Genomic DNA, 24,126 nt, shown 5'->3' with positions numbered 1-24,126 from the left:
ATGTGACCCGCCGCAGCACGCCCACTTAGGTTCTGCCCCCCAGCCTGGCCCTGGGGGACCAGCTCCACACCCCCTGTGCCTCATGCAGCACTTCTGTCCACATTTGCTAAATGAGGAAGGAGCACGCAGGGCATTTGCTCCTGTTCAGGGGTCCCCCTGCCAGAGCTCAGCCTTGACCCTGGACCTCAGACAGGAGTTTCCTGGGAGCGATCCTTCCAAAGCTGACCACGGAGAAGGATGTGTGCGTGCATGTGTGAGAGCGTGTGAGAGCGTGTGTGTGCGTGTGCACACGAGCACATTCAGGCACAGGCTCTGCTCACACCACGCTGCTCTCCCAAAGGTGTGAGAACGGGCTATGGGGGCGGCCGCGCCCCCCCAGCCCCGGCGCCCGCCTCACCTCTCGGTCCAGGCCAGCCGCCACCGTCACGATGTCCCCGGTCTCACTGTTGATGGTGAACATGTTCTGGGACGGGCTCTGGGGGGTCTGGGTCACGATCCGGTACCGCACCATCCCGTTGGCCGTGGTGCTGTCGTCCGCGTCGTTGGCCGTGACGGTCATCACGTAGGTGCCTGGAACAGAGCAGCTCACATGGGAATCTCCGGCCACGCGCTGCCGAGCCTCCACCCAGCGCAGGCATGGCCCGCTGATCACACATCTCCCCGAGCCTGGATGGGGCACCCGCCCTTACCCACACCAGGCACTGGAGCACACCTGCCCCTCCCACCCCACTCGCCCCCTACAGAACCCCCGAAGGACGTCTTCCCGAGCCCCGGTCTCCCTAAGTTCATCAGTGAGGGGAGGACTGAGGCCCTGGGAGGAGGCAGCGCACGGGGACAGAGCCAGCTCTTCCAACTCAAATCCTGGCTCTCTCTCCTGAGCGGCGTGGCCCAAGGTGCCGCCGTCAGCGTCTGCTGGGGCTGCAGACCCCCCGGGGGTGTGGGGTGCGGGGTGCGGCACGGCTGGGACTCGGCGCAGGTACAGAAACGGGGCTGGGTGTGGCGTGTAGTCAGCACACGAGGAAGACACATGGTAAACTGACTTAGAAGAGCTTCGTCAGAGGGGATGCTGCATGGGGGTGCAGAGGCAGACGGAGTAAATTTGGGGTGCGTGTGGAATGCATGACCTCCTGCCTTTCAGAGCCGAGGGGATGGGGATCCGCCCAGGTCCTCCCTCCACTCAGCACCTGTTTGCTGCCCACGTTCCAGGATCGAGGTCTGTAAGGGGTGCCGGCACACCCCGCTGCCTCCCGAGAGCAGCACTTAGAGCTCCTGTCCGTTCTTCCCTACGTTGGGAGGCCCTCGTTGGATTAGTTCATCCCTCCCCCTGGACACAGTGATCGGTTCAGTGATGGGCACTTTACCCAGTCGGAGCCAGTGATCACAGGGGAGGCATTTGCTGGGATTTCTGGGAAACCAACATGCTGTCCCTGCCACTGGACTTGGTTGAGTCAGCATGTGAGCCTGGGGGCTGTGGTCCCTTTGTGGCCACAAAGAAGGAAACTGAAGGACAAGGCCATCTCAGAGTACACAAAGCCAAGAGGGCCTCAAGTGACAAAGTCATCCTGGGCAGCCCCTGGATCAAGCTTCACCTGAAGCTGTTACCTATGTACTTAAAAAATTAAGACTTTTCCCCTAAAGACAGTTTTAGGTTCACAGCAAAACTGAGGGGCAGGTACCCCACAGACTGTCTGTGTCCCTGAGCCAGTGCAGTCTCCCCCCTGCCTTATGCCGTGTTAGTTTGAGTTCTTGTCGCTTGCAGCCCGAGTTCTGAATGGCCTGGCTCCGAGCCCTGCACCTGTCACTGGAGTTTCGGGCGTGGGGCCTTGGCCTCGACCTGCACGTTTGTAGTTCAGCTCCTTGTTCCAGGTTGGGGACGATGTGCTGTCCAGGGCCCACAGGGCCATAGGGAGTGCAGGTGCCATCCTTGACCGGGCCCTTTCTTGGCGGGGGAGGTGCTGGCTTCAGTGGAGGCTGAACTGGGCTGGGGGTTTGGCTGTGCAGCTGGGCCTCCAGGCCTGAGGACCGAAGCCCTGCTGGGGTCCCAGGTGGTGAGGGGTGGGGGGTTTATTCATCCAGCACTTACTGGGCACCTGCCCCGTGCTGGCACGGTGCTGGGAGCTGGGCAGACTCCGGTGGAGATGCTTAACGGTGAAGGAAGGGAATCCTTTTCAAATCTGACCAGCGCCTCTCACTGAGCATACGTGTGTGCAAGGCAGGTTCTCCTGCCTCCCGGGTCCGACCCCGCCGTGCGCAGTGAGGGCCCCGGTGTGTCTGACTGGGAAGCTGCTTTCACGTTCGGCTCTTACTGAATGAAACTTGTTCACGTAGACGCACGTTACGGAAACTGAAAGGCAGAAATCTACGCACAGGGCGCCGGTTTCCTGTTCTCATCCTCCGAGAGGGATGGGCTCAGGACCAGGCTCCTCACGCTTGAAGGGCCGGCAGCTCCAGGCCCCACCCCTCCCTGCTCACTTGTTCAATCCACAGATTTATATAGTTTTTCTTAAAATATAACCCATAGATCAGAAAATTCACCCTTTTAACACGTTGCTCGCCACATCCCCCAAGTCTGGCTTGTGTTGTGTTTCCTCAGGGGCGCCGGTCCATGGTGGGCAATCAGTGTGTCACTGTACACAGTGTGTTTTAGTATATTCACAAAGGTGAACAACTGCCAACAGAATGCATCTGGTTCCAGAATATTCCACCCCCCCAAAATAAGTCTGTATCCATGAACAGTCTCTCCCCTCCTCCCCAGCTCCTGGCTATACTCACCTACACGCTATCTGTAAGGATTGGCCTCTTCAGAACACAGCCTATAAATGGAACCACACACTAGGTGGCCTTTAAGTCTGGCTTCTTTCACTGAGCCTGTTTCTTTTTTATGGCTGAATAATATTCCACTGGGCACAGGGGAGACTCAGCCCATGGTGACCTAGCGCTTGCTGTGTGCAGACACCACACTCTGTGCTCAGGACAAAGCAAAGAGAACCGCCAGATGGACGCACTCCCACCCCGAACGTGCTCGTCAGGGGAGACAAGCCAACAGCAGAGACGTGGGTCTTTGCAGGCTGTGGAAAGCGCTTTAAAGGGAGGAAGACTGCAGGCACGCAATGGTGAACACGCAGAATGAGCAGGCGGCGGCTGCACTATGGAGGAAGCAGGAAAGGCCTCTCTGAGAAGTGAGGGTGTGGGGTGGGGACGGGAGGGGGAGGGCTCTGGGCAGAGGGGCAAAGGCCCTGGGGCAGAGAAGAGCTCTGACTGTGTGAGGAACAGAGAAAAGGCGCAGGCGTGGAGGGGGCAGGAGACAGGCTGGACCCAAGGTGAGGGTGCTGGACTTTCTCTAAGATTCCAGGGAGGCCAGTATTGCATTTTCACCAGGAGCAGGGTCAAGTCCACATTCCACAGACACGCGCAGAGCACACGCTGCAGGGGTTCCGGAGTCCTGGGGGTGGGGGGGCAGCAAGGATCCCAGTCCATCCACTGGACTTCGTGGAGACTTGGCTGTAATCAGACCAAGACAACACTGTGCCCACGAGGACGTTCATTCAACACGTCTTTATTAAGTGTCTTCTAGGAAAAAAAATACCGAATTTCAGCTCTGAGAGCCCTAGAAAAAAACTCACCAAAGACACCCAGCTTACTCCATGCACTGGATGGTCTCAGAGCTTTGTGCGCAAACCCGATTTTAATGAAGTTAATTATCAGCGGAATTTCCCCAGAGGCATTAAGTATTTAAAAGAAATCCAGGAAGCTCTGTGTTTAGCAAACGGTGGACTGTGTTACTTTAAACCAGCCTTCCTCCTGAGGAAGGCTACGCAGGCCGGACGCCCCGCGGAGCGAAAACAGCTCTTCACAGCCCCCGGAGGGCCGCCGGGGGCGGCCGCAGGGAGAGCCCGGGCCGCCTCTCCTCGCCAGGCGTCGGCTGGGTCCCGACGACTCGGCTCCTGACGGCTGAAGCGCTCCGTGGGGCGCTTGTGGGGAAGGGGCGAGGACAACGAGCTCCGGGCTGGAAGACCGCCTCGTCCTCGGGTGGGACGCAGAGGTGCGGCGGGGAGGGAGGGTGAGCGGAGACAAACTCACACCCGGGCGCGGCCCTCATCAAGGCGGCCGGGCCCTGCCAGGGGCCGAAGTCTGTCCTCTTCCAGAGAGACAGCCGAGGCCTCGCGTCACCTCCACCGCTCTTCGCGCTCAAGACGCGCCCCCGGGTAGCCGGGCGCGCAGGACGCCAGGCCCAACCGAGCGCAGAGGGGAACGGGCGGCGACGCCCGGGCCGGGCAGATTCTGAGGCAGCGCTGCCGGAGGCAGGCTCAGGAACGCTGGCCAGGCGGGCCGGCAGGGCCCCCGCGCACCCCCGCGGGGCACCCGTTCCGCCGCCCGCTCCCGGCCCGCAGCTCCGGCGGGCGCACCCGAGCCCCCCGCCCCGGGGGGCACGCTGGCCGGGCCTGTGGGCCTGACGCACGGCCTGGTTGTTCCCCTCTTTCCACATCGCCGTCGGGGGAGGCTGTGTGAGGGACTCTGACGTGCCACGAGCGTTATGTCGGTGGCCCATGGTCTCAGATAAAGGGGTCACTGATTCCTCCTCTGCTAGCGGAGTGGTCAGACGAGGTGCGTAACCAGGAAGTAGGTGACACCAGATGTGACAGCTGGGAGGTGGCTGAGTAAACTGCAGCATGTTCCCGCCACGGAGTTCTTCAAAGCCACGAAAGATGATGTGAAAGAATATTCCGTGGCACTTGAAGTGTTCGTAACGTCCACAAAACAGAAATCAGTCGGGCTTCTAAGCTGTGTTCGGTGCGACCCCAGCCCTCAAAATGACCACATGCTCGTGCACGAGGGGTCGTCCGCAGACGTGCTCGGTGGCGACCTCCGGGCGGCAGGCAAGACGGGACGCTTTGGCTTTTTCCTTTGCGATTTTCTCTGTATCTTCTGAGTTTCCTCCACAGAGTATCGCTTGATTATCAGAAAGTAAAATGTTACTTAAAAAGGAGAAAAAAAGAGATAAGGCAGCTGATGGGACTTTTTTCAGCCTTAATCACAAGTTAGCTTTTCTCAAAAAAGACAGATTCTGAAAACCTGGCTGGTCTGCGGCCACCAGTCTGTGATCAGGTGACCAGTGGGTGCCCGAGCGCTCTGAGCCCAAAGGCCAATGAGCAGGGTTGCCATGCAAAGACCCCAGATGGAGTGGGAGTGTTCAGGGCCCTGGAACTGAGCGAGGGCTCAGGGACTGTCACTTCCTTCCTAGAACGGGTGTGGGAGGACAGGGCAGAGGCAGAAGGAACTCCTCTCTGAGACCTGGAGAGCTGCCTGGAAGAGGCGGTGTCCGCTTCTGCCTAGGCGTGTGTCCTGGCTAACCCGGTGGGCGCTCGGGGACACCTGCTGGCCTGGGGGCCCAGCGCCAACCTCATGCACCCTGTCTCCACCCCCTTGCACTGTGTCCCTCCTCAGTCTCCTTCTGACACTTGAAGGCACCCCTTTCTGAACCGTCCAGCAAGCGTTCAGCAGCCACACTGTGTCACCTGTTGTGAGCAGGGCCAACCCCTGTGGGTCTGGGAAGGCATGATCCTGGCACCGATGTCCCCGTGGACCCTTTGCCTTCTCCAGCTGGGCAGGTCTGGTCCACAGGCAGCCCCGATGCCGTGGTGCCTCTGTGGAGATGGCTGGGACCACCGTGGGGAGGGAGCGATTCGGCCACAGTACCCGGCTGTGTGCTCTGCGTCTCTGGCAGCGTCTGTGGTGATGTGGGAGTTAAGTCTCACCCCCGCCTCCTGGGCTCCAAGAACAAGGAGGAAACCACCCTTCCAGGGCTTTCTCTGGAGGCCTCCCCGGGCTGCTCCCCGGGTGGAAAGACTTGAATGTTTCCGAACAAACGAAACTGAACATCGGGACTGTGTTTTCACCTAAGTGGGCGCACCGTCCGCTGTCCCAGACACCGGGCACCTTTCTGTTCGTTGCGCCGGCAGGAATGGGGGAGAAGGCAGAGGCTTGGTGCCTCCGAGGAATTCGTGTACAGACACTGCCATGAGCCTTAAAGGATTAATTTCACAAGCCTTAAATTGCAGTTTAATTTGAAAACTAATTCAGCCCCATAATTGGCTTTCTGCTCAAATCACTGAGGCTAAAGATTTAAATTCTTAATATTCAGATGACTTTCAAGTATCTGGCGCAATCTGTGCATTAGCCCGTGGCATTAGTCTCAGGGGGACCTCCGCCAGCACAGGAATAAAATAAATAAATACACGGCGCCCACTAACGGAATGATCTGCTTGAGCAAAACCCCTGCGTTACATGGATGAAGGTTTCCTTGACTTCATTTGCAGGATGTAGATTTCCCTGCTATTTAATATTTCAAAGAGACATTAATTTCAAAATTTATAATATAGGCCTTCACGCAGTTACAAGGGGTTAGGGAAGGCAGGAATTCCAACTAGAGCCTTTTTTAGTTAAAAAATAATAGATATGGAGGTTTGAGGAATGCCATGGGACTGGTCTGGCCGCCTCCAGGCAGGAGGCGAGACAGCAGCTCTGGTGGAGAAGGTTGGAGAGGCTGTCAGGAAGGATGCGGACCCATGGCGGGTGGTCCAATTGTGAGAACAGAGCCCTGGGGTCAGTCCTGAGTCCCTTGAGAAGCTTCTTGTTTTCTGAAAATCGGGGGCTGGGCAGAGTGGCGGGAAGTGCGTGATTCAGGGAGTGGGTGGGACGAATGCGGACTGGCCTCTCGTCCTGACCTGGGCTGAGTCACGCGGCCTCAGATGCTGCCGGATGCTGGGGCCTCGCTGCAGGCGTGGCCGGCTTCTGCCTCCTACTGCACAGGTGCAGACCCTCCAGGAGGCCTTCCCAGAACTAATCACTGGGCATCCTCAGAGCTTCAGGAAGCAGGGCTCCGATGGGTTCTACGGTGTGGGTCCACAGTAGGGTTCCTCACAGGCTCAGGATGAGGCTGGGCCGTCACTGAATCCCACCCTTGCTCAGGGACATGGTGGTGATGGAAACAGAACGGGTCTCTGCCCCACAGGGTAGCAAAGTGGCAGTGATGACAAACTAACTGGACGAGGAAGGAAGTGTTGACAAAGGACTCTGAGGGCAGGGAGGGGCTACTGGTGAGACCGGGTGATGAAGACACCCTTGGAGATGGGCTATGTGGGCTGGAGGAGGAGAGGAGCCAGGTGCTAGTGACTAGGGGAGGACGTCCATGCTGTGGGCACAGCACGTGCAAAGGCCCTGAGGCAGGAAAGACTCCTTGCACTCCCAAGGGCCTGGGACACGGGCTTCTCTGCCTTTGCCAGGTGTGCAGCCCCTACCCGTCGTTAGCACAGACCTGGCACACCTACTTTTCGGTTCCTCAACTGGAAGACGGGCGCCCACCCGAGAGGAAGGCACTCACACACAGCATGTGCCTTTCCAGGGGAAAGTACCCATGCTGCACACTGCTCTTCTCCCCTCCTCCTTCCTCCTGCCCGATAGTGGATGTGATGCTTGGAGCTGCAGCCATCATCTTGTGACCTTGTGGTCAGAAATCAGAGAGGGAGGCAAACAGCACAGAGACGTCGGCCCATGCTGGCTTCATGCTCCCACCCAAACCACTACTTGTCCCCACTGGGTTTTCTGTGGCTTGCAGCCAAATGCACCCCTGACATGGGCTGGAAAGGGGAGGCAGTTCAGCACAGTGGTTAGAAGGGCAGCTCACGAGCCGGGTCCCCCGGGCTTAAACCCTGTAACTGAACAGGACCCTCGGGGGCCTCCTGGGACAAGCCCTCCCCTGCATCCTCTGCGTGGCTCCTCCCTGAAGCACCCAGATGGCAGTCTCTGATGCACATTTCCTGAGCTGCTTTCCAGAAGCTACACCACCAAGTGCGAGAAATGAACGCCTAGGTGACCACGAGCCCCAGACCCTCAGCACCTGAGGACGGACGACGTTAACCGCCTTGTTACTGCAGCATCAACCAGTCAGAGACTCGTGCGCAGCTGATCAAACACCCTGGGACTACCCCCGCACCCGTCCCTCACTTGGACTTTAAGAATGCTTTGCTGAAACCCTTTGGGGAGTTCGGCGTTTTGAGCACAAGCCGCTCATCCTCGTCTGGCACCTTCACAATAAAGGCTGCACTTTCCTTCATCACAACCTGGTGTCAGTAGATTGCCTTCACTGCGCGCAGTGAGCGGCCTGAGTCTGGTTGGTAACACCTGCTGGGCACCGGCTGTGCCCCTCCGTACCTGTTCTAGCCTTGGGTCCCTCGTGGAAGCGGGAAGACGGGAGTGCCTGCGTCACAGGCGTGCTCAGGACGCAGCAGGTTAATCCGTGGGGGTCTTAGAAGAGCTCCCGGCCCCTAACGGCCCCAGGTAGGGGTGGCCGCTGTGTTCCTGCCTCGGCCGCATAATCAAATCGTCAGCCACAGGTGTGCCTGTTGCAGGGGGGCCCGAGGCCTCGGGCAGGGGAGTGGGGCCTCCTCCCGGCCGGCCAGGGTCTGGAGCTCGGGCAGGGCCGGGGGGCAAGGCTGTGGGTTCTCGAGCTGCAGGCCTGGCAGTCCAGCCGCTATTTTTAATCTGTTGCTCCTCTTTCTCAAAGAGGCCAAGTTCAAAGGAGCAGAACTCGGCCTTTTAAAGATAGGCTTGCACACCAGAGGCCACCCAGAGGGGCTTCTGATGAAGGAAACAGCCAGCCCTGCGGCGAGGCACCTCTGCTCCTTCATGCAGGCCTCCTGGGTCTGAGTCCACCCTGGCGCGGGGCCCAGAACGCGGCTCAGGGAGCAGGACTGGCGGGGTGGGTGGGTAAGGGGTGAGGGGCTCTGACCTGATGGGGAGAAGACAGCTCGGTCTGCAGTGGCTCCCCCTGCCGCTTGGACCTGAGTCTGTTCCCAGAGGGCCCACCTTCTCCTCCAGGACTGCCCTCCGCTGCTGGGAGCTCACTGGCCCCTGGGGCGGCCCATGGTCCAGCCGGAGCCCTTGTTGAGGTCGGCCCTGCCCCTTCCCTCTCCTGCGCATCCTCCCTCCCTCCCTCTGCCCCGATGCCTCCTGGGAGCAGGGAGGTCCCAGAGAAGCACCTGCACCCAATCCTCCCCATCAGCTCTGGGAACTGGACCTCAGCTGGGCTCCCACTGGCTGCCCCACCCTTGGCCAGAAAACTGCCGTTGTTCAGACATGGCCAGTGGGGAGTTTGCGAAAATTCAGAAGAACCCGTGTCCGGGGTCTCGCTCAGCCATCAGGGAGGAGGAGGAGGCTGCCCAGCAGACTAGCAGGATGACCCAGGAACGCTGGGACTAACATGATGGACAGCTGGTTTTAGGCGGGTCTTACGGTTCAGTCTGACCAAGGTAATTGCTGGAGTTGGGGGAGCGAGCACCTTGAACAGGAATGTCTAACCGTATTAATAAGTTAGCGCCCACTTATAATAACAGCATTAACGACAGCACAGGTGTCGGGGCCTCAGGTGGACACCCTCGTCTGACCCTCCGCTATTATTATTGTTATTTCCATTTTACAGATGACGTATGAGACCGTAAGTAGCTGGCTGAGGCCACACCATGCTACATGGTGGCTGGCCACACGGATTCTGAGAAGGGTGGCTGAGGGCCATGGGATGTGCGTGGCCCCACCCTGGAGGACACAGGTGACAGCCAGGGTCTGAAAACCTACTGTGCCCAAAAGCTATCTTTTCCACCCCACGTCAAGGCCTCCTGTGGAGCTGCAGTCACCCAGGCAGGGTGGGGCTGACAGGGGCAGACACACAAGCAATGGATCAGAACAGAGAACCCAGGAGAACCCAGGAATAAGCCCACAAACAGGCCCCACTGATTTCTGCCAAGGGTACAAAAGCACTTCAGTGGAAGAAAGACAGCCTTTCCAGCGAGCGGTGCAGGAGCACTTGGATGCCTGCAAACAAAGAAATGAGCCCACACTTAAGTCTCACACTTACGCTGAAATTATACAAAGATTAACTCGGAATGGACCACGGACGAAACATACAATGTGAAACTATAAAACCTTTAGAACAAAGCACAGAAGAACATCTTCAGGACCCAGGGCTTGGGGGCGAGCTCCCGACACCCAAGGCCAGCCCAGCCAAGGGAAGTGACAAACTGGCTTTCATCAAAATGAGAGTCTCGCTTCCAAAGACCCTATGATGAAAACCCAAGTCCCAGAACAGGAGAAAGTATTTACAAATCACACGTCTGACGAAGACCTTGTATCTCGAATAGATAAAGAATTCTCAAAACAGAGATGATCCCCTCGAGGGGGTGTACAGCAGACTGGGGGGACACAGAGCAGGGTGGCTACAAACATGGCTCTGCAGAAAGGATGGAGTTTGGAAAGGCAGGGGCGGTGTTTGCAAAGGGAACAGCGGGGCCCCCACCCAAGCAAAGCTTCCACGGTGGGAGGTTCGAATGCTAAAAATGACTTAAAAAAAAAAAAAAAGACATGCTTGCCCTTCTGCTCTTTTTTGGAGAGTCCGATGGAGTCTCCAAGGGGCTCGCTGGCCCCTGGCCAGTTCCCATCCAGGATCTGGGGCAATGACCGGGAGGGCACAGGGGCTCTGGGGAGGGCCTGCAGCTGTGAATCCCAGCTTCAGGGGGCCCTGTCTGGGTGGGGACCACCGAAATCACCCAACCCACCAGCCACTGCTCCCACGTAGCTATTTAAATTCTAAGTACAATGAGAAGCTCAGCTCCTCAGCTGTATCAGCCACATTTGTGTGTGAGCCCATTCACCGCAGCAAAGCCAGAGAGGATTTCAGAAAACTGAGGGGGTCCTGGTGCTGGGAGAAGAATGCAGGGAGATGTGGGGTGGGACAGAGATCCCGCCCCAGGTGGCTTGCGGATGTCCCCGTGTGAACTACCCAAACTTTAGAAGGTTCCTATCCAGCTGAGTCAATATTTAACACATCTTTTCATTTGTTTTCCACTAGAACGTACATCTGAAACCCTTCATTAGCTGATCACGCTGGAGAATAATGACTAATTTCTGGCGGTAGTTTTTCCTTACCCCGCAAAGGCACTGTGGAAAACCCTTCCATTGTTGTAATTTACGGATGTAAGGGGGAAGAAATGGTGGAGACTGTTTCCAAGTCCCGGGAGTCCCCTGTCTGCTTCGTCTGGACGTCCTCTCCTCGCCCTGGACCAGAGCGGCCCGACGGCGGCTTCGTGCAGCTCCGTCTTGGGCTTTGCACAAAGAGGTGGCATCAAGTTCCTCTCTGAGGGCGGTTCTGGGACCAGAGATGGAGCCCGGGGGTCCCTGGGGGCTCCGAAGTCCGCCAACTTTTAGTGCAAACAGACCTGGACAGGCCTGGAGTGTACCGGGAGTAAAGGCCTTCTCCCGGCCCCGCCCACCCGCAGGCCCCGCCCAGACCCCGCCCAGGCCCCAGGCCCCGCCCAGCGGCCTGAAGGCGGCGCCAACCTCCAGGCTTAAAGGCTTATCAGGATTTGGAGGACGAGCCACAGCAATCTGTTGCCTCTGTTATCCTAACGGGTAAAGGCAGCTACACCTTTGGGAAGACTATCTCTATCGATTTGTTTTAAAATAAGACAGGGGAGGTCTGATTTGTGAGACCCAGGATGGTCTTGAGGATAGAGGACCTGCGGCTTCTGTTAACAGGAAAGCCCCCGTTCCCGCCCCGACGCCCACCCTCATCCACTCCTGGGAGAGCTGGCTGTTGGCAACGTCATTCGTTTTCCTTAGTGGCTTGCAGCTAATGTGGCCGCCCACCGCCTGCCCCTGCCCCTGCCTCTCAGGGGGCTGCAGAGCCCAGTCGCCCAAAGTCTGGCAGGAATAATGTCACATGCCGTTCCCTCCGCTGACACCGGGCTGGCCTCACAATTCTGAGAGACAATCAATCGTAAAGGCAATTCATCTCGTTGAAGTAGCAGCCCCCTGAGACGGAGCTATGACAGCCTCGCTGGTGGGGAAGCGATGATAAATGTTTGCTTTTGCCGCTCCCCGACCCCAGCCGGACACACGCTGACCCCTCCTCGGGTGCCGCGCTCCCGGAAGCCCTGTGTGCTGGGCCTCAGGTTGCCCAGACCTTCCCCAGGTCCTCCCAGGATGGGCACTGGCCCTGGAGCCGGGGTGGGGCAGCCACGACAAGGCAGGGCACCCGGTTACAGGGCATACGTTCACCCTGACAAGGAACACCTTTTACTGTGAGTGTGTTCCCAATGGTGCACGGGGCATAATTGCGCATAAAGATAATTCCCTGTTTATCTGCCTTCAGAGGTAACCGGAGTCCTACGTTTTAGTGGCAAACTTCTGGCAGCCCCAGCTCCTCTCACCCAATCCAAGCTGAGCATTTGTCCCGAGGATACCCCCGGGCTCCAATCAGGAGACTGGGGCTGTGCTTCTCAAACTCCGGCAAGTGCAGAAATCACATGGGGGGCTTGTCTGCCCAGACCCAGGGCCCCACCTGCAGCGTGTCTGAGTCAGCAGGTGTGGGTCGCGAGCTGTGTGTTTGTAAAGTGTCCCCAAGTGACGCTGCTGGTCCCTGAGCTGAGGTTCCTGCGTCTACTGGGGATTCTCACCCACACACACACCGAGGGGTCCAGGCTGCTTGCTGTACCTCCTCAGCCTTGAGTCTTGCCTTAGCTAAAGGGGAGAGGGCCGTGCCCACTTCTTGGTAGATATGGGATCCAGAGACTAGACACAATGAAGTGGTTATTATCATTCATGCTGGACAGGAGTCCATGGGAAGATGGCTCTTGGGTCGGCTCTGAGGGACCAAGGGTCTCAGCCACATGGCTCACCTCTTAGGGCTGGGGAGCCAGGCCCTCTCATGGGCTTCCTGCCATGCCTTGAGTCAAATCCTAAGTGTGCCAGGAGGCCTCCTCTCTGACCTGCTCCCTGCCCCAGGACCTTTGCACATGCTCTCTCCTTCTCCGGCCTCCCTCCCAGCAATCACACCAAATCCAGCCCTTCTCTGCATGCTGCTCCTTATCCCAAGTCAGCATTCAGCCTACATATCACCTCTGTAGAGAGGCCTTCCCTGATCTACAGCTGCCCCCATGACTCTCAATGGCCCTTGGGTTTCCTTCCAATCCTTGGATTCACTGCAATGACTTCATTCACTGGTTTTAGTGCTTTTCTCTGTGTCCCCGTCTGGACTGTGAGCTCCGTAGAGCAGATGTCCCTGCTCCCTGGTGCATGCAGTAGGTTCTTGACAAATACCCGCTACAATAAACACATCAGCGATGAGTCCCGCGGTGCCATCACAGTGGTGGGGGCTGCGGGGCCCTCCCCAGCAGTGGGGCCTCCCGCTCGCCGGCCCCTGCCCGCCCAGGCTCACCTGGCTTGGAGCCCTCGTCCACGGAGCCGTTGTAGACCTGGTTGATGAACTCGGGGCGGTTGTCGTTCATGTCGATGACGTAGATGTACAGGTCGATGGGGTTCTCCACCTTGTTGCCGTTCATGTCCACAGCGTGGGCGCGGAGCTGGAGCACGACACAGACTTGGTCAGGGCTGGCAGCCGCCCCCGTGGGGATGCTCCTGACCCTCAGTGACCATCAGCCTCGGGGACGTGAGAGCATGTCTCCTCGGACCCACAGCACTGGGGTGAGGTTGACACAGCTCCAGGGCCCTCAAGGGACAGCCTGGGGAGGGTGGGGTGGGCTTCGGACACATTTCAAAGCTTCTCTGAGCCTGGGTTCTCTCCTCTGTGGAAATGGGGAAGGTGGGCGAGAAGAGCCACACAGGGGCTGGAAGCTGACCTGAGAGCCCACACTGATGCCTACTCAGACCTGTCCCTGCACTGTTGACAATGGCAGTTCATGTCCACTGACAGCGGCTGCAGAAAACCCACGGTGCCAACTAGGGGTAGGGGCTTAAACTCCTGCTGCCAAGAGGTCAGGCCTGGGGGAAACCCAGGGAGGAGATGTGGGGGGCCTTGAACTTGGGCACCCACCGTGAGTCCCCTCTGTAGGCCGTTCATGCCGCGGCGTGTCTGTCCTTAGGGGCAGCACAGAGGGGAGGGGTCCAGGGGCCCTGGGGTGGCAGCCCCCGCTCTGCACCTGGGAGCATCTCCAAGGAGGAAAGGGAAGACGCCCTCGACTTGGGCTGGAAGGTCCGGAGGGGCTGCTCAAATGCACCCCTGAAATTTTGGATTTTTTAAATTCGTTCATTCATTTATTCATTCACTCAGTCAGTGCTTATCAGGGCCTGCCTGTGCCCTGGGCTACTGCCCAGTGAAACGCGGGGCCTGCCCGGGGGCTTCTCTGTAGAAGGGAAAGGCAGCGGAGGGGAAAGGAAGCCTATACGATGTATTCTGTGTATATAGTGTGTGCCGGGTGGGGCTGCAGCGACCTGCCGGGGTTGGGAGGAGGCCAGGGGGGGCCTCTCGGAAGAGGTGACATTGGAGCTGAGCCCTGAAGAAGGGGCCAAGAGGACAGCCAGCATGGGGCCTCTGTGGGGAACGTGGAGTGACTGAGCCCCTCAGACAGCAGTCGGGGCAGGAGCAGGGCCCTCGGGGACCTGGGGTTTCGATGGGGAAACCGAGGCTTGGAGAGCGGAAGGGATCACCCGGGTCTCTCCAGGACAGAGCTGTGACCGTCATGCAGGCGTGTTCTAGCCCACATCTCTCCATGGAAACCACGTTGCCCTCCAGGCTGGACACACCAGACCTCAGGATCTCTGCCGTCAGACAGCGACCAGCCAAGGGTGCCCAGAAGAGCCTGCGCTCCAGGCCTGCTGGAGGGGAGAGCGTCTGAGCTGGGGCCTCCGCACAGTCGTCCGCGCCGGCCACCCTGCCGGCCTCTGGGGAGAGGAGGCTGGGTGCGAATCCGCACCTGTGGCAGGCGCCTTGGCCCAACAGCCCTGAGTGGAATTCACCCTTGAAATAGTGTGTTTGGGGGAAGCTCGAGGCTGGCTTTACGGAGGAGGCGACCTGCGTTGTCCCAGGGAGACAGATGAACACAGATTCCGGGGAACCGCAGCCATAGAGCAAGGTGCGGCTCTGCCCACCTCCAGATAAGATCGGCTTGGAGCTTTGTGTTTAAACATCTCAGGGTGCTGTGTGGTTGTTTCAACCAGCCACCTGCCCCGTTGTCATCCGGTCCCCCGGTCCTGGGAACCCGGGTTGGCACACAGTCCTGCTGCGGGAGTCCTTCCCGCAGGCGGCCACGTGATCCTTCATCTCCTCAAAGGGCCATGCAATCATGCACCGAGCCAAAGGTCGAGAATGCTTTGGAAAAAAGTAATTCCAAGCTAAAATTAAAGTTATTATCTTCTAACTAAAGTGACACCTCTGGTTCAGGCGCTCTTTTTAGTGGCAGAAGCAGCCCCAGTGGAGGTAAGGATGGAAAGTGGCTGGCGGGGCTCTCCTTGTCCCACGGCTGCCCCACCCCCTAAAGTGGAAACAACATTTGAAGCGTCTGTTGGAAATCTCGGAGAAAAGAGCCCACCCCACCCCCGTCCCTCCCTCAGGCTGGGCTCACAGCTGGGAGTTTGGGGGGGGTCCCTTTTGGTGGTGGAGACAAGAAACGTCCTGCCACTTGCAAATCTGAGCATCCCGTGCAAAGTGAATTTCCTGCAATGCATTGTGCGCGCCTGCTGACGGATGATGGTCCCTCTGTGTGCGGGACCCCATGCTCTCCCCTCTGGGTACTCGCTCCTCTCCCTGTCTTAACAGTGGGCCTGGGGGAGGGACTGGGAACGTTCCATGGCCCTGGAAGTCGCTTGTGGTGGACTCAAGATTTTCTTCCATTAACATCAGCAGCCAGCTCTCACCATGCGCTTGCTTGGGCTGGGGGCACCGGGCCGGGGCGCGCCAAGAACTCCACTCGCGCTGCCTCACCTCAACGTTCGCAAAAACCCGTGAGATTGGTATTGCCCGATCCCTGTTTTACAGACGGGGAAACTGAGGCTCAGGGAAATTAGGGAACTTGTGCAAGTTGTCAGTAGGCGGCAGGCCCCAGTAACAAGCCTTCATAAGGAATTCTTAGAAGAATCTTCTGGAGAATCATCTTGCAGAGCAGGCGGCGGCGGCTGGTTTATCTCATGCGTCTGCGTGCTCCCACGGGGCTGGTCTCACAGGCACCTGTGTCCGCGGTTCACCAGCTGGCTCTCAGATGGGGCACGTTGTCCAGCCCCCCTGACAGCCAAAGGTGCCGAGTGGAACTCGGGACAGGACTGAACGGCACCCAGCGGGAGGAGCAGGGAGGACCTAAATCGGCCCCAAGGATGTGGGGTGCTGGCCCCAGGTGTGAAGGCTATGGGGGGGCCACTGTGATCGGGTCACGCTGTGTGGCGTGGTTGAGCTTAGTGACTGGGAGACCGACAGCTTCTGCCCTGAGCAGGGCGTGTGACACCCCGAATCAGCCGTCCCGGCATCTGGGTTTGCGCACCACCTCTCGCCCCCACCCCCACCCCCACGCCTGCCCTTAGGGGCCGCGCCCGCAGACACTCACGTGGTAGGAGGCGCGCTCCTCCCGGTCCATGGGCCGCGTGACGTACATCCGGCCAGACATGGAGTCGATGCTGAAGACCTCCATGGGGGGCTGGTCGGCGCCCACGCCGGTGACGCTGTAGCGGATGGGGATGTCATTGTCTTTGTCCGAGCGGATCTGGAGGGAGGAGCAGAGGGGCGGGAGGGTCAGGCTGCAGTGGGCGCGGGGCTGCGCTTCTGACTCCCACACTGCCCCCACCCCGACGTGCTCACACTGGGCCGTTCCCGGGTGCGCCGGGACCACAGCCAGTGTGTTGTTCACTCTGGGAACCGGAAGGGCAGTCAGTGGCCAGGGATTTACTGAGGGCCACCACTGCATGTCCAGTGGCCCCCCAGGTGTCGGGGAGGACAGGACACGATACTCCAAAGGGTCTGCGGGGAGCAGGGACACACGGCTGAGAGGGACGGGGATGGTGGCTAAAACGGCCAAGGAGCCACGCAAATGCTGCTCGTGGCTGCCACCCAACCTTGGGGAAGACCAGGGCGGGAAGCAGCTCACACCACGGAGTTAGGAGTGAGAGAGGCTGGGGCCCAATACGCTTGTACCCCTGAGTAGGAAGGCAGCAGGCACTTCTGGATGCGGATGCGCAAAGATGGAGAAAATGTTCCACCTCGTGGTCCTCCCAGCGAGGACCTCCAGAGCAGGGGCAGCCACACAACAGGCCTGGCATTTAGACACAGAAACTTAACTCTGGAAATTGTGGCCAGTGTGGTTACAGGACTGACTACGAACATAAAAGCCATTTTTACAGAAACTGTGTATTGTTCAAAAAACAGTTTAATGATGGTTATCTGGGTCCCAGATCCAAAGTAAGTTAGCAAAGACTACAGGCTGGAAGAAGAAGGGAAAGAGCAGAGAAAAGCACACGACTCCGTGTTATACGTGGGGTGGGGGGGGGCCGGCTGTGCAGGGACAGCCCTTCGCTCTTGACCAGATCACTCAGATGAATGTACGTCTTCGGGAAACAAAACAGACGCCAGTAGAATTAAACCTGCGATGTACGCCTCTCATTTGGGTAAAGCAAAGGCTCGCGCAAGGATAAGGGGTAGCTGACGGTCACAGACACCGTGTATGACCACGGACTTCTCTGATGGCGGGAAAATGCGAACCATCAGTGAGGTCAAATGAGCAGCCTGGCACCCAGCCGTGAACACACCTTGCACGCACACGCATGGCTGGGACAGGCTGCTGTGCACCGGAGACTGACACGTTGTAACTGACTATACTTCAATTTAAAAAAAAACTTCGAGTATACCTTTAGAAACTACAACTTTTTAGATCAAAGCCCAGGGGACCATGGCAGCATTTTGTACTAAAACGGACCATGATGAAAATCTCAAAAAAAAAAAAAAAAAAATTCCACAAACAAAAACTGGCCAGGACCTTTCACTAGAATAACGCAATTAAAACTTAACGATAACTTAAAAAAAAAAAAAGACTTTCAGAAATTTAAAAAGCATCTTGAAGTGACCTTGGGTTCAGTAGGAATCAAAACAACTCTGAGAGGCTACGTGAGAACGTTAACGACAGCGAGTGGGCTACACGGGGAAACGTGAGGAGTTTGGCCAGACAGTGACTCAGAGCACAGCCTTAACTTTAAATGTTTTCATCATTAAAACAGGATTACAGCGAGTGACCTGAGCACTTAGCTCCAGAAGGAAAGACGTGCCCAAGCAGGACACAGCAAACACCGGGGTCGTCGGTTAAGACGAACGCAGAGATGTCTGAGTCTGAAGACAGAACACCTGGAGAACTGACAACGAGACTCAAGAAAACCCTTAAGAAAATAGGTGCACCCTTGGCAAATTTCAGAGAGAAAAATGAGACTTCTCTCTTCAGGAGAAGGACGTGAGGAGAACACGGGGTGGGGGGGGGTGTTTCCCAGAGCGTGTCTCTAAATAAGTCTTTTAAAAACGTTTTATTCTTTATATTTTACGCCAGCCCCATCGAAAATCCTGAGGAAACGTTATTTTTTGAAAACTTCAAACTTGGCCGGAAAAAAGAGCAAACCTGGACAGATCACTATTTCTTCAGCAAATTCCTGCAAAAAAGGGCCCCAGGGTCAGGAAGGTTCACCGAGGAGCTGTCTGGACGTTCTCCAGACAGAGGACACGAGAGAAACCGGGCCCCGGGTTTCCCAAATCCTCGCGGGACACCGCGCGCGGGGACTCAAGCCAGCCCCCCACACAGAGGCCGCGTGGTGGCTGCAGGGAGGTGCCAGCAGGCGGGGTGCAGCCCCAAGCCAGAGGGGCCCTGCCCGGCACGCCTGAAGGGGGGCACGCGGGCTGGCCTGAGTCCCCGTCACCAGCTCCCGCAGAGCAACCTCACGAGGGCCTGTGTGGGCCTCGCAGCTTTCGCTGAGCTTCTGTGAGCGGTCAGGCCAAGTGGGACGGGACCAGACTTCCTTTGCAGACAAACCGGTCTTCCTGTGATCATCTTTGGTAGAAATGGGGGTGACTGCACAGGGGAGAATCAGGGTTCGGTGCTGCGCCTGTGGGAACCCATCCTGTCCCTCGCCTTTGAGGTTTTGTTTTCTACCTGTAACTGGACTGGATCCAAATTCTTCCGGGTTCCTCAGAGATCCAGCTACCTCTCTCCAAACCAGCATTTCCAATTTTCTCCTGCCCTTCTGGCTTGGAACCACTAAGAACAAAACTGCCCTTTCCCCCAGAGCCCCAGCAAACTGAGGCTGGATGACGGGGCGTAAGCCTCAGGGATCCCCATGGCAGCTCGCGCATGGACAGCCTGCACGCCTGTTGCTGCAAGGATCCCCCCCCCCCCCCCACTGCCGAAAGCTCCCCGGGGCACGTGGTGGCATCACCACAGGTGTTCAGGCTGCAGAAGAGGCTCTGCGCTCCTCGACTGGCTGGCTGCCGCCCGGACTGGAAGACTGGCTTAGCGTCTGCTCCAAACATGCCCTGTTGTTTTTCTTTGGTTCCACAGAAATGACTCTCACTCAACCTCAGATTGCTTGCATCCTTAGAGCCTGAAATGAGGCGCCAGTTCCACTGAACAGACCTCTTATCAGGACGGAGAGGGAGGAGCCGTCAGCCCGGCTTCCAGGCCATGAAACCGCTTGCGTGAGCGTCAGGCGGGGATGAGGACGGCGGACGGGCGGCCCCCACATGTGCCCAGAGGTGTCGTGATTGTTTCAGCTGCAGGCCCTGGAGAAGCAGCCGACGCAGGGCAGGGCCACCTCCTCTGAGCGCCCCCATCTGCCCGGGTACGTGTGTCAGACACCCCGCTTCCCCAGGTTTTACCAGCCGGGGAAGAGTTTTGCCCCTTTCCTGGGAGGGGGCAGCACAGCCGGGCAGACCTGGACCACACCTGCCACCTGCCTTCCCGGCCCCGTCGTCTTTGCCACAAGTCACTTCCTCTCCCCCAGAGGCCCACATCCGTCTCCCTCTTTCCTCTTAAGCAGCTATTTAAGCCTGAATTCTCAGCCATCTCGGGGAGCTGCTCGTTTTCCCTGGGTCTCCCCCATGTACACAGGAGGCGCACAGGTTCATAAACTTCTGTTTGATCTTCTCTTGTTAATCTGTCTTTTATTACAGGGGCCTCAGCCAGGAACCCGGGAGGGCAGAGGGAAACGTACTTTCCCTCCCCTGCACGCCCACGTAGGACTTCTCCCAGAAACTACGCATGGCTTTTCCTGGGCAATGTACTCCGGTGGCGCAGAACAGTCACAGGAGGGTCCCCAGGGAGGCGCCAGAGGGACTGATAATCGCCTGCTTCCCGGCTGAACTTGTGCTGCAGGAAACAGCCCCTCCCCCGGGAAACAGCCTCCTTAGGAAATTCAGCCCAACAGCGGGCAGCTTTTTTTTTTTCTCAGACTAGCGTTTGCTGTTTGCACACCAGCGTCGTCCCCACCCAGGTCCGGGCTTTGGGGTGAGGACACAGCCACCCCCGATGGTGTGACAGTGGCCCCCTCTGGATGGGACGTGGGACAGAAACGTCGGGAACTGGTGGGGAGAAGAGGGGGACGCTTTCGTTTCACGGGCATCGTGGAGGTCAGGGCCAGTGTCAGCCTGGCGCTGCTCGGGTGCTGGGCGGGGCCTCCAGAAGAGAAGCACACACACGCGCGCACACACACGTGCACACATACACGCACTGTCCGTGAGAGACGCCTGGGCTCCGGTTTCCCCATCTTTGCCCTCCTCTCTCTCCTGCCATCAGGCTGGGCTCCCCTGTTCCTTGTCTGCCCTGAGCACGACCACTGACAGAGGGGCTGGGCCCGGATGCCCCCAGGCTGCGCTCACCTTGGCCAGGGCCGCCCCACCTGAACGCGGGGTCCTGCCTCTCTGGTTCCCAGCACTGGGCATCCCAGGACGAGGCCTGGCCTGTCTTCACGTCCCTTCTCTGCCCCCTGAGGACCGTCCTTCAACCACGACTGACCAGCCCGGCCTGGGCGCCAAGCGGGGAACGCGGGGAGACACACACCAGGCAGGTGAAGAGCTCTCTGTTCCCGGGGTCAGGTCGCAGACGGGCGGTCCTCCCTGGCTGAGTGCCATTTCTTCTCCACCAAGGCTTGGTCGCCAGTGAAGTGGGCGGAGCTCGCAAGTCCAAGTGGATCCTGGGCCCCGAGAGCAGACTCCCATCTCAGTTGAGGGGAAAGGGGGAGTGAGTGACTGATGTGAAAACTCACAATGCTCTGCCTCCCAGGAGTGTGGAAGGTTCTAGAAAGGCTGGTGGGTTGGGAAGCTTGCTTTGCCTTTAGGTTAAGAGTAGAGCACTTGGGGGTCACAGGAAGCCCCCAAAGGACATTGGCCGAGTTGAACTGGATTGAGGCGGGTGCGTGAGCCCCTGCGGTCCTGCAGACAGGGCGGGCCGGGGTGGGGGTGTGGGACACGCCCGGCTCACCCAGCTGCTGCCTGCGAGCTCCCCGGGCCAGCCTGCCCAGCCTTCACGGGGAAATTTAACCACGAAACTGTTGAAAAGAACCCGCCACACATGGAAAGATTTTACTTTTCACAAAGAAATCTCATTACGCTCGGGCCCCCGGGCCGCGTCCCCCTAATGCTCCGGGTGCTGAGCAGCGGCGCCTTCTGAAATCCGCGCCGTGTGGTCTCCTGGCGCCGGCTCTCCGAGTGCCCGCAATTCTCCCAGAGTTTGCCGTGTTAGGAAGAAATACTGTGTGAATGAATTCACCAGATCAGAGGAGAGCAGTTTCCCCTTGATTTGTGTCTGGAAGATGAAAAAAACATCACAGCGGCGTCCGATAGGGCCATGAATAAAGAGCGGGGCCGGCACTTCCATTACCGTCTCGCTTTTACAACGCCACGGAGAATCCTGCTCTTTTGCATTTGTTATTAAAGGACGGAACAGATGGTAACAGGTTAGTTTAAAGTGATGTCTACATTAAAATAACGTATGGTGCCTGGTCATTGTGTTCGCCCGGGGACCCGCTGGGAGGGCTGGCTCCGTCCTCAGGAAAGGCGGGGTGGGGTGAAGGGTTCTGGCAGAATCTCCCCCAAGGAGGACGTATTTGCCTAATTTCAAATGAACTTGAAACTGGAGAAAAGTCACCATGTGTGGTTTTGAACTGCAAACACCTTGGTGATTTATTCCCAAAGAATGGCAGGGGAGGAGAACCCCGATGGACTCAGCAGAGAAAACCTCGCCTTGGGCCCTCAGGCTGGGTCCCCAGCCCCCCGCCCCCCGAGTTATTTCAACAGTGTCGCCTGTGCTGTGGTCTGGGCACCGCGTGGACAGGCAGGGCCCTGCCTCCAGCAGGTCGGACCAGTGGAATTAGAACTGTCTAAAAAAGTGACAGCGTCTCAATGCAGAATGACAAAGTGATGATTACGAAATGGGGAAGAGACAGGGCCTGCGAGAGGCTCTGGTCGAAGGACGTGGGGGCAAAGGGATCTTCGAGAAAGTCAGGTTAAAATTGAGTGTTCGGTCTCATCCACGGCGGTACACAATTCCTGCACATTCACGTACAGAGAAACATGCAGACGTACACACCACACGCACACGTATAAATGCACACACGCATCCATACACACGTACACACGCACACACACACAACTGGATCACCCCTCTCCTTTTTGCACGAAGCCTCCCGCACGCCGACGGCTATTCCGCATCTTGATGGCTTTGCCACACCACTAACGAGGCCTCCCGTGACCCAGTCCTAGTGTTTTCAAGCCTGAATTAGGATCAAGTTCTTCCACGAGGATGCAATCCTTCAGTGAAGTGTTTCAGGCCTTTCGCCTCGTCTGATATTAAACCTGGAGTTTCCCCAGGAAAACAGGTTGCAGCCTCTCATTTTGGTCACCTGTGGGGAGTTCTGAGTTGCCTGCAGCAGAGTGAAAAGCTCTGAATCGTGACAGCAGACGGTTGGCCCCCACCCTACCCCTGGGCCTCGCCGGGACGCAGACAGGCAAATCTACACTTGGCCGTGACCGCGGCTGGCCGAGGGAGGCAATTTTCTTTTAAAATTTGAGTCTTGCCAGAGCCCAGAGGTAAGAGCACTATTTCACCTAAACGCATTTGCAGCCTCCCCGCGGCCCCCGCCAGGCCTCATGTCAGGCCCACATGTGGGGACTTCTTGATTTTCACGCTGATAGAGAATCAGCGTTTTCTCAGGTTTTCTGTCTGTTCTGTCTGCTTTGCACAGCTGGCCGGCTCGCCTGTCTCCCCTTCCTCCCCGTCTCGTCCCTCCTCACTGCCAAGCCCTGACAATGCCCCACACCCTCTCCTGGGCCCTATCTGTCCCCAGGGTGCTGGCCTCGCACCATGCACACAGTAGGTGCCCAACAATCACTGAATGAATAAAGGAAATGAGGACCTGCTGCCTGGGGCTGTGGGCCAGGGCCACGGCCAGGTGCTTAGGGAGACCTAAGGCCGCTCTGTTTCAAACGTGGACCTTCAGAGACCCCTGCATTCATAGAACTGGCAGGAGTGAGAGTGACACCCAGGCTTGGGTCTCCGGTTGGGGGCCGAGTGACCCTGGGAACCTGGAGGCCCTCTTCCCGGAGGAGAAACATCTCTGAGCCCGAGGGAGGAGGCAGTGAGCACAGGGTCGGGAGGGAAGGCGGGGCAGGGGTGCAAACATCCCAGGTGGGCAGGGGAAGCTCCACCCAGCCCTGCAGCTACCATCCCAGGGGAAGGAAACAGCAGAGACACAGGAAGGAGGGGAGGGGAGTCTGGAGAGAAGGGGCCGTGGTTCTCCCTCTCCAGGGGGCAATGCATGGAGCCCGGCGCAAAAGGAGGAGGCGGGACGGCCACCCCCAAGGGTCTGCCCCGGCCTGTCTGTCCTTGCAGAAACGTCCGGAGGCCCTGGGGGGGGCTGGGGGAGGGAGACGAAATAGTTCTGCTCCAGAGAGGCCGCTGGGAAGGGGACCTGAGGGGTGCGGTGTCACCTGGTCCCAGGCTTCTGGCAGGAGAAGAAGGGGGCTTGGGGAGGGGTGCTGAGGGGCCGGCAGTGGGGTGGCCCACCTTCAGCCTGCTTGCCCCCGGGTCATCAGGGGCCTCCTCACCCATGTTAGGGCTTCCCTCCGTATGTGTCATTATGCCTTGACACCTGAAGCTGGCACAGAGCTCCCCGAGGAGACGGGAGCCCCTGGAGCCTCCACCCCGCACCCCGGGAATCCTTAAGGGACCATTAAAGGAAAACCCCAGGGTGTCAGCCCCCCCGACCACCCGGTCCAGCCCCCCCGGCAGAGAGGCTAAGGGCCGAAGAGGGTCTCACAAGCAGTCG

General features: G+C 58.2%; 1 protein-coding gene across 5 annotated transcripts in view; it reads right to left on the bottom strand.

Moving 5' to 3' along the window:
- CDH4 (cadherin 4) overlaps window positions 1-24,126 on the bottom strand; it is a 465,223-nt gene that overhangs the window by 51,768 nt on the left and 389,329 nt on the right. For all 5 annotated transcript variants that reach the window (XM_074347526.1, XM_074347527.1, XM_074347529.1 and 2 more), the window contains 3 exons: window positions 16,383-16,538; window positions 13,268-13,412; window positions 398-570 (listed from right to left, as the gene is read on the bottom strand). In XM_074347526.1, coding sequence (XP_074203627.1) covers window positions 398-570; window positions 13,268-13,412; window positions 16,383-16,538 — 474 coding nt within the window. The remainder of the gene's footprint in view (window positions 1-397; window positions 571-13,267; window positions 13,413-16,382; window positions 16,539-24,126) is intronic.

The sequence above is a fragment of the Camelus bactrianus genome, chromosome 19 (assembly GCF_048773025.1).
Source record: "Camelus bactrianus isolate YW-2024 breed Bactrian camel chromosome 19, ASM4877302v1, whole genome shotgun sequence".
Lineage (NCBI taxonomy): Eukaryota > Metazoa > Chordata > Mammalia > Artiodactyla > Camelidae > Camelus > Camelus bactrianus.
The sequence above is the reverse complement of the archived record's forward strand: the minus strand, read 5'-3'. Positions and strand labels throughout refer to the sequence as shown.